This window comes from Parasteatoda tepidariorum, chromosome 11 (genome assembly GCF_982258835.1).
Source record: "Parasteatoda tepidariorum strain Cologne lab strain chromosome 11, Ptep-v5.0, whole genome shotgun sequence".
In the NCBI taxonomy this organism is placed as follows: Eukaryota; Metazoa; Arthropoda; class Arachnida; order Araneae; family Theridiidae; genus Parasteatoda; species Parasteatoda tepidariorum.
This window is the reverse complement of record NC_141765.1, coordinates 5056398-5066576: the sequence shown is the minus strand read 5'-3', so window position 1 is coordinate 5066576 and position 10179 is coordinate 5056398. Positions and strand designations below refer to the sequence as shown.

The 10179-nt window shown below is 33.1% G+C and overlaps 1 protein-coding gene across 1 annotated transcript; it reads left to right on the top strand.

Annotated features, from left to right (window-relative positions):
- The first annotated feature begins 1268 nt into the window (after positions 1-1268).
- Positions 1269-3176, top strand: LOC147801193 (uncharacterized protein F54H12.2-like). The gene is made up of 2 exons (XM_087155180.1): positions 1269-2552; positions 3165-3176. Exons 1-2 carry the CDS (start codon positions 1269-1271, stop codon positions 3174-3176), a joined length of 1296 nt encoding a protein of 431 aa, XP_087011306.1.
- The last annotated feature ends 7003 nt before the right edge of the window (positions 3177-10179 follow it).

The following is a 10179-nucleotide window of genomic DNA, read 5'->3' as shown; positions in this document are numbered from 1 at the left end:
TGAGTGATATTCAAAAAGTATAAATAGGGAAACTTAACCTATGAAGACTTATTCTCAAAAATGTCTTTCTATGTGACGTTACCCTCTGATAGCTCCATGCAGTTTTTTCCTAACAACAAAATTTCCCATTTTAAGACGCAGTTACCGATACCAGTTAATCTAAAAGGGGAATGGGAAGTAGGCCTATCTGAAATCATCTATCCGCATTCTTGGCTGAACGTAAATGAAAGTAACAATTATTTTCATTACAAGATAAGTAACGGTAATATCATATCGACTGCGAGGCAAACAATTGATGTGGGGTGCTACGAATCAATGTTCGATATTGTATCAGCTATACAACTTGCTTTACCTAAAAATCCTAGTCGATTTACAATAAATTACAATAAAGCTACGAAACGAGTTAAAATTAACGCCGTTCAAGGTTGCAGCCTTCATTTAGAAAAGTTAGGAGAATTGTTAGGATTCCAACCTGATGCAGTCATTACGGGTAACAGGAGAAGCGAATTTGTGGCTGACGCGTGGTCTAATTTTTCCGTCTTTTACGTCTACTCAGATTTAATTTCACCACAAATTGTCGGAGATACGCAAGCTCCTTTACAGCGGATTGTTTGAATAAAAGGACATGATGGTGAAACAATCAGCCAGTATTATGATAGACCTCAATACTTACCTTTAACGAGACACTCCTTTCAAACTATCCATGTGGAGCTCAGATTGAATTCAGGTGACTTCGTACCTTTTGAAAGTGGTAAAGTGATTATAGTTTTACATTTCCGCATGAGACAAATACTATAAATAGTACGATGCGTTTTTTGAATCATTCATTTGAAGAGAAGACGTCAAGATGAGTGTACCGTACGTTTGTTGTGCTGAAAAATTCGAAGATCATTATGCGAGTCAAATTGGCTCGGGTTTGCCCTATTATAAGGGTATTAATTTCCAAAAGGGCTATGGACTTGGTGGTATATTTCGTCGATTATTTAGAGCAGCGCTACCCTTTTTAGTAAGAAGTGGTAAAACTATTGGAAAAGAAGTCTTAAAAACAGGAACTCGAGTAGCATCTTATGTATTATCTGGAGAAAACTTTGAGGAAGCCGTCAAAACAAGAACTAAAGAAAGTGGAAAACATCTAGCACAAAAAGCTATTGATAAAGTGCAGTCTATGGTCGGAAAAGGAAGCTATAAAAGGAAGCGTAAGAAGCAAAAACGATTCATTTCATCCAAAGCACGCAAAGTGAGTGGACGTGATATTTTTGATCCATAAAATGGCATTTTTGTTGAAAGATTCTCCTGAGTGCGTAAAATCGGAATTGGAACTTTTTACCTTACCTGGAACTCAAACAGTTATTCAAGATGGTCAATGGATACAATTTCATCCTCTTTCTAACGTTTTTGATAATGCTCCCGTCGTAGAGTTTCATGTCTCTGGAAGTGTAGAAGATTACATAGATCTCAGTCAAACACAATTGTATGTGAAAGCGAAAATAGTAAAAACGAACAATACAGCTATTACTAAAGATGATGATATAGGACCTGTGAATTTATTTCTACACTCCTTATTTTCTCAAGTAGATGTATCTTTAAACGATCGTACTATTTCCAATTCAAGTAATACTTATCCCTATAGGGCTTATATTGAAACTCTCCTAAACCATGGATATGATAGCAAAACATCTCAATTAACAGCTGAATTATTTTATAAAGATTCTGAGGATGGTTTAAACAAAAGAACTGCTTTTTTCAAAGAAAGCGCAACAGTGGATATGATTGGCTGCATTCATTCAGATTTATTTTATAAAGATTCTGAGGATGGTTTAAACAAAAGAACTGCTTTTTTCAAAGAAAGCGCAACAGTGGATATGATTGGCTGCATTCATTCAGATTTATTTCATCAAGATCGTCTTTTACTCAATTTAGTGGATTTGAAAATAAAACTAATAAGAAGCAAGCCAGAATTTTGTCTACAAGGATCTGAAGGATTTAAAGTAGTATTGGATCATGTCTCTTTATTCATTCGAAAAGTTCGCGTGAACCCTGGAGTGCTTCTTGGTCATGCTAAAGCACTCGAGAAAACAAGTGCAAAATACCCCATTAATCGAGTCCTATGCAAAGTGTATTCGATTCCTAAAGGGAGCATGTCTTTTATTCAAGATAATATATTTTCGGGTCAAATGCCTAAAAAGGTTATTATTGGCTGTGTAGATAATGAAGCTTTTCATGGAACATTGACAAAATCTCCTTTTGATTTCAAACATTTTGATTTAAATTTTATTGGAGTGTATGTAGATGGACAACCCGTCCCCCATAATCCATTGGAACTCAACTTTTCACAAAATCAATACATTCGTACCTATCAAACTTTATTTGATGGAACGGAACGAATGGGTCAAGATAGAGGAATATTTATTTCCAGAGAAGACTACAAGAACGGAAATACATTATTTGGATTTAATCTCTCCCCAGATCTATGTTCAGGAGAACATTTAAATCTGATTAAGCATAGCAATTTGAGATTAGAACTGAAATTTGCCGAATCACTGGAAAAAACAGTATGCGTTATCGTTTTTGCCGAATTTGAAAATTTGATTGAAATTAACAAGTCAAGAAATATTTTATTCGACTTCGGAAATTGAAGAATGGATGGATTGCAACTATTCTACATTTTATCGCAAGATAAGATAACAATACCTTACTTTCAAGGCGTATATTCAAGAGATACGCTTCCGAATCTCCAAAAAAACACATGTGCTATCACGAATTCAGATGACTCATCACAACCTGGGACTCACTGGCTAGCGTTATTTGTGAATGATCAAAGACAGTTAGAGTTTTATGACTCATATGGGAAACCTCCCGGATTTTACAACGTGAATACCGCTTCCTACACGGACGTACTATGGAATTCCAAAGTGTTTCAATCACCTACATCCAATGTATGTGGACAATATTGTATTTACTTTTTACTCAAACGCTGTCAAGGCTATTCTATGTATCATATTTCAAATCAATTATATGTAAATGATTTTCAGATGTATCAATTTGTAAAGAAAAAATATGGTGTAAGATTTGTGTTTAGAAAATAAAAAAAAAAAGAATGAAACTAAATCTAGTGTCTCTCATGTCATTATTATAAAATTTTAAATTTAAATATTGTTATGTAGGCAATAGTGTAACATTTTTATTCCTTTTTAACAAAATTTTCAGAAAATATTTTTATTATTGTGGGAAACTTTCTATCTTTTAAGAAAATATTAAGTTTTTTGCAAAAAATTTTCCTTTTTAAGAAAATATTTTTTTGTTTTTGTAAAAATATTTCAAACGTTTTAACAAAATTTTTCTATCTTTTAAGAAAATATTTATGATTTTACACAAAAATTTTCTATTTTAAGAAAATATTTCTACTTTTTGTTAAAAATTTGCTAGTTTCGTGAAAATATTTCAAATTTTTAAAAAAAACTTTCTAATATTTCAAAAAAATATTTTTATTCTTATAAAAAATGTTCTATCTTTCAAGAAAATATTTATGTTTTTGCAAAAAGGAAATTTCCAGTTTTTCAGAAAATTCTATATATTTTTCTAAAATTTTTTGTATTAATTAATAAAGGGTGAAATTTTTCCTTGATAATATAAACTTTTTCTCCTGTGAAAAATGATCAATAAAGACAAATTATATTTTAATAAAATAAATAAAATTTTATTCAAAGTTTCACCCAAGCACTTCTGCGGGCATACATCATAGGTTTCTTAACAATTTTATTTTTAGTATACAATTTTTTATTTACATCTAAATGTGATGGTAATTGAATATCATTTAATGTTTTCAAAAATACATTTCTCCCCACTGGAGCTGACTTTCTATTTCGCAAAAAGTCATTGATAAGATTTACTATATTACTTCCAGGAACAGTTTTATCTTCATGAATAATTTCATCTTTAGTGTTCCAAAGGAGAGATTCATTATTTTTTAAGAATTGGTACATATCTTTAGCTTTTTCTTGAAATCGAACTGGAACAGCAGTTAGAATTTTCCCCTCCAAGTCTTCAGTTTCTTTTTTGATATTTGAAGAGATCTCTTCTGCAGACTCTACTGGAGGATCGTCTATGTTCGTAATTTCCTCCTGAACGGTTTGAGGTTCTGGTTTATTCGGTCTCGAAATTGAAAAGTGCGTATACTTCTGCAATATTTGTAAATACAGGGTTGCTTTCTCGTCATCTGCTAAGTCCTTTTTCCGTAGAATATTCTTCATTTGTTGATCCAATTGTGATAAGTGTTCCGCTACTTGCACTCTATCCTCCGGAACCAACACAAATTTCTTACTGTACTCCATGAATTAAAGAACTAATGACAGAAATAGCTGCAGGTAATAAAAATGATAAAAATCCTTCTCCTTTCTGTACAAGAATTATTTTCTTCTTATACAATGGCAATTTCTTCTTAGACAGTTTTCTTAAACTTTCTTTATGAGGAGCTAATTTATTTTTCTGAGACTTCGTGAGTGGTATATTACCACACAATACATTCAATACACACTCACACAAAGTTTTTATTTCACTTTTTGAACACTTTTTTAAAAGAGGTTTACAATGTTTAGTTTTAGAGATCAATTTCATGAGCTCTAATGTTCGCTCATTACATACGGACATCTTACTTTCAAATGATTTGAATTTCGAGTGCTTGTCCTATTTATAGGTGTTGATAAAAATTGAAAACCTTCAAAAACAATGGCTAAAGCTGTCACCTAATTTCCTTGAAATTCACAGTTGAAATGAAGTTATCGAGGCTGGTACACATAATAAGTATCTCCAAGAAACATACCAGTACGCATGCGTAAAGATTCTTCCGTATCACACTTTAAATCAATGAGTAAATAACCATAAGATTTTGATGTGGCATCAGCATAACATTCTTGAAAAAAATTAACTTTTCGAGGGTACAATTGACGTCCTAAATGTGTAATTTGCGATTGATCTCTACGATTCTAAAATAATACAAGATAATGAGCATTTAAGGATATTTCTCTCATTTCCTTTCCTTTATGAAAAATGTTTTGAACCACAAAAATTTTGCTAAGAGATTTATGGTGGGAAAATTTTGTAAATAATTTCGTCAATTGAGGATCATTTCCTAATTCACTCATGAGATCATCAATCACAATTAATGCATCTGAATATTGATTCAAATCGGATGGAAGTCCTTCTTGAAAAACAACATTAGGCATCTCATCATATAATTTTTGATAAACGCCATAACACCATACTACATGTTTTGGGAAAGACTGTATCATTTGGTTTTCAATCACTTTTTTTATGAAATAACTTTTACCACTACCTGTTGGACCTGCGAGGACAGCTGTAAAGGGATGTTTGAACTTCAAAAGATCCATGATGAATGAAAAACTCTCGTCACCTCTATTTATCGTTATCTCCTATCACCACACGAAGAGTTCAATCCTCAGCAATAATTATATTTAAATTAAATAATAAAATAGATTTAAAGTTAATTTATTTCTGACATTCCCTCATAGATGGCGCCACTAGAGTGGAAGCATGATATCATTTATTTATTATGTAATAATTAACGCGTGTATGGTCAGTACCGTTGCCACCCAGAGAAAGTTATAATAACATTAAGAGGGGCAGAAATAATTATTTAATAACTGTCAAAGATTAAGTGAATATCGATGAAACTGTAGAATGATATCGTTATCAAATCCTTTTTATTTATACACGTGTTCAGAATACAAAAGTTAAACTTATTAACACATATCTAACCAAGCATTCGTAGGTCAGTGGTTATGATATCCAACTACTGACCCACGAAGGCTTTTTAATGGCGCGAGTTCGATCCTCAGTCTTAATTATATTTAATAAATAATATTAAAACAGATTTAAATATTAAAATAGATTAAAAGTCATTTTATTCCCACATAGATGGCGCCACTAGATCAAAAGCATGATATCATTTATGTGTTATGTAATAAAAGATGACGTCATTACTTCATAATATACAATATCTCCCCAAATAACAAAGTTTCTAAGTGTTGCCATCCTTAAAAACTAATATTAAAATTAATAAGTGTTGCCACCCTCAAAAAACTAATAAATTAAATAATAAACAGAAACCGAAACTAAAATCGAAACTACAGGCGGGAACAGAATATACAATATACAGAAATATACAACTTCCGGTTGTAGGCGGGCAGAAATAAGCAACATCCGGTTATAGACGGGCAGAAATAAGCAACTTCCGGTTGGGACAGAAATAAGCTCCCGTTGACTTTGGGTGATGGCGTCACTTCCGTAGCACCAACCCCGGCTATTACTACTGACGAGAAATATTTCGATTGTTCTCTCTTATTGCTAAGCCTACAACAATAGTCTCAAAGAATATCCTCCGACTTAAATATTGTAGGATCAGGACGCGTCCTTAAAACAAAAATAATGAAATTTAAGTTTGAAAATTGAAGCATATTTGATTAAAAGTGATAACGCTAAATTAATAAATGTCAAGCGCACTTACCGAATTTCGAAGAAACTTTCGATTGTAAACACACACGCCATTTGCAGGCTAGCTCGGAACTCTGGGAAGTGAGCTAGTTGATATTAAGTGTACTTTAAACAACCTTAGGTATAAATAAAATGTCTTCATACACCTTAATAAATACCTCACTCTCTTTAGATGAAAAAAGGTATATTTTTTTATACCTCGTAAATACCTCACTCTTGTTAGTTGAAATAAGGTAAATTTTTTTATACCTTATAAATATCTCTTTAGCTACATGTGTAAAAAAAACAACCAACCTTGTACTTTAAAAACTACCTCATCAGTCTGGTTGATATGAAGTGAATTTGAAAGAACCTCAAAATAAGCTTAAGTATAAATAAAATGAATTCATATCAATAAATACCTCACTCTCTTTAGTTAAAATAAGGTAAATTTATTTATACCTCAAAAATACCTTTTTTGTCACAAGTATCAGAAAATCAACTTGGTATACCTTAAAAATCACCTTATCAGTCTGATTGATTTGAAGTAAATTTAAAACAACCTCAAAATGAGCTTAGGTATAAATAAAATGACTTCATATACCTCAATAAATACTCTTTTTAGTTGAAATAAGGTAAAAAATTTTGTACCTCAAAAATACCTCTTTTGTTACAAGTTTCAGAAAATCAACCTGGTATGCTTTGAAAATCACCTCATCAGCCTGGTTGATTTGCAGTTGATTTTAAACAACCTCAAAATAAGCTGAAGTATACATAAAACAACCTCGTACACCTTAATTAAAATCTTTACGAGGTATAATTTTTATTGCTGTTCTCTCAGCAATCTTAAATGCACCTCAAATATACCGCAAATCAACCTTGATACCTCAAAAATACCTCAAATCAACCTTAAATATACCTTAAATTTTCGTAAGGGAATCGAACAACAAATCTTTCTTCTGCATTTCTCGTCGTAGTTTCTTGGAAGATTTCTTCACAATACTTTTCAGATTCACTAAGAATTTTCTTACATGGAATATGGTCAAGCTCCCAAAGGGTTAGCAAATTCTTGTCGATATCAAAGCAAGCAATGTGCAAATTTCCGACTTTCCCTGTAGAGCCAAAACTCATTTTTCCTGTGGCCACCCATCCGAATACAGTTCGGAAGGTCGCAGTATTAAACTTAGCTGGCTTATGTTTTTCACCGAGAAAAACATTAGGAATTGCATCTGCTCCTAATAGCACGTCTATCTTGTTTGGCTGATTGAAATTTGGATCAGCAAGTTGAAATCCTTTGAGGTAGGTAAACTCGCTAGAGTCAAGTGTGTGTTGAGACTAATTACTTGTTACCTTCGAAAGAACTAACATGGATATATTTAAACAAAAGTTAGGATCCAGTCTTGAATCAATTGTAACATTTACAAAGTTTTTTACTTTGGTCATGGGTTTCGCTGATAAACCTGACAAAGATATATTTGCGTTCATCTTTTTTAAACGGAAACGTTGAACTAAGTCTTGACTGATAAAACTTGATTCAGATCCAGAGTCTATAAGTGCTCGGCAATCAACACCAATTCCAGAAGAATCAAAAATCCTAACTATATCCGCTGGAAGGATGCTTTTCTTTTAAAAACGAAAGTTTTCTTTTAAAAACGAAAGTCTTTCTTTCTTGAACTGATTTAGCAAGAAAGTTTTCACATCTATAGATACCATGTGAACCTTCGCAGAATATTCAACATTCCAATTTGCTTGGCAAAATTTGAGTTTTGGATATCTTCATCCAAATTTGGATGCTATTTGGATCCTTATTATCAACCGGTTGGTTTAAAATTCGTAAATTGCCTGAGCATTCAGTTGATAAGTCCAGAAGTTTCCTTAAACCTTTAGCGGATTCAACTTGCAAACCTGGTTGCGTGAATAATTTATCTAAGAAACAATAAACTAAGTTGACTTCACTGTGATACCTATTAGAAGTGCTTTCCACGCTTTTTCAAAGTTTACATCTGAAACTTGTATAGAGTTGATGAACGATAGTTCTTCGCCTTTAACTGATAATTTCAGATATTGCAATTTTTGAGAATCCGATAATAATTCATTATTGCGTACAGTAGCTGAAAATAAATCTCGAAACGATATCCAAGAAAATAAATCACCTGAGAAAGTAGGTAAGTCCAGCTTTGGAAGATTGATGTAAGCCTTTGGAGTTTCAGCTACAACCGAAGTTTGAGATTGTGCGTTCGTCAAATTACTATTTTCAGTCAAATTACTATTTCGTTTCTTTAAAGACAATTCAAAACTATCTAATTTATTCAGTAAGTCGAAAAGCTCAGTTTCGTAATCTGAATAATTTTCTTCGTCCCAAGCAACAACTAAGATGTCTTTGAAAAGATCTGAAACTTCTAAACTGAGTTCACTTATTTGACGTAAACAAATATCAGAATGTTCAACGTTAAGTTCAGTATCTTGCGACAAGTCAGAGATAGAATTAGTTACCCTAGTAACTTTACTTTTAACTACTCTTTTCAGCTTAAGTAGCTCTTCTAATAATTTTGGCATATTGAAAAGCTCATGAAAAGTAATCCAAAGCCCTAACTAAAATTTAATTTCTATGGCTCCTACCTCGACGGACCAGAATGTGGGGATTACTAACATGAATTAAACTAATATGAGGCATCGAATAATGAAATAAAACTAAATTGCCAAAATAAACTATTTATTAAAAACTTTAAACTAAAAACTGAATTAGAACATACTCCAAACTTCCAAAATAGTTGGGGAAAGAAAACTATGTGCCCTGAAGCTCGCTTAAAATCCAAAGTAAACATGCTGTAGCGAAATCGCTAATCCAACTGGCAAGCAAGCAAAATATTCTAGTACGCAAGAGTTTCAGAGCGCATGCGTTACAAATCAACAAATAAGAAAAGATTTCTCCTAACACGTTATTGTTAGATTATTCATCTACGGCTGAACACCTCCGAAATTTATCGCTCGCTATTGCCCTGTTTAAGGAAACCCTAGCAACAATTTAACCTTGGCCCCAGTTGGGTTTGGCATCAGTATGAATGCACTAAGGCAGTGTTCCCCAACCTTTTTATTGCGGGTGGGTGACCACTTGGATCAGTCTGCATAGGGACCGAGGGTGTGCGGTATTGGTCCTCGTTAAACTGTTCTACCGTAAAGTGCTCGACTTCGCGTGAAGGTCGTCGGGCTACCGAAGCGGGGGTGCCATCTCCTCTGCAGAAGATCAAAATTGTGATGGCATGTCTTCGGATCATCCTTAGGGATGCTTCCCAGACCGTCGCCAATAGCCCATTGAGCAGCTCTAGTGCGACGTAAATGAACTACAACAACAACCCAACCTTTTTATCACCTCGGACCTGTCAACGTTTGGTAATTTTACCGTGGCCCACTGGGGGGGGGGGGGAGGACGTTGATTGTTTACATTTTAGATTATTTTGATTTATTAATTTTAATTTAGTTGTATTTAAACATACCTTCAAAATAAAATACAGTTACACCAAAAAATAAATATAAAGTGATTTAACATTTTAACTTACTAGAAGGTTAAATCAATGAGAACCCTGAGCTTGTTTCTTTGCAATGAGACGGTTCCATCTGGGGGTAATCGGAGACTATGATACATTACAAACATTAAAAAATTTATGTCACTACCTTCGGAGCCCCTTTTTT

Excerpts from the sequence above, each read along its gene's own strand:
- LOC147801193 (XM_087155180.1), top strand. The coding sequence starts at position 1,269 with ATGGCATTTTTGTTGAAAGATTCTCCTGAGTGCGTAAAATCGGAATTG.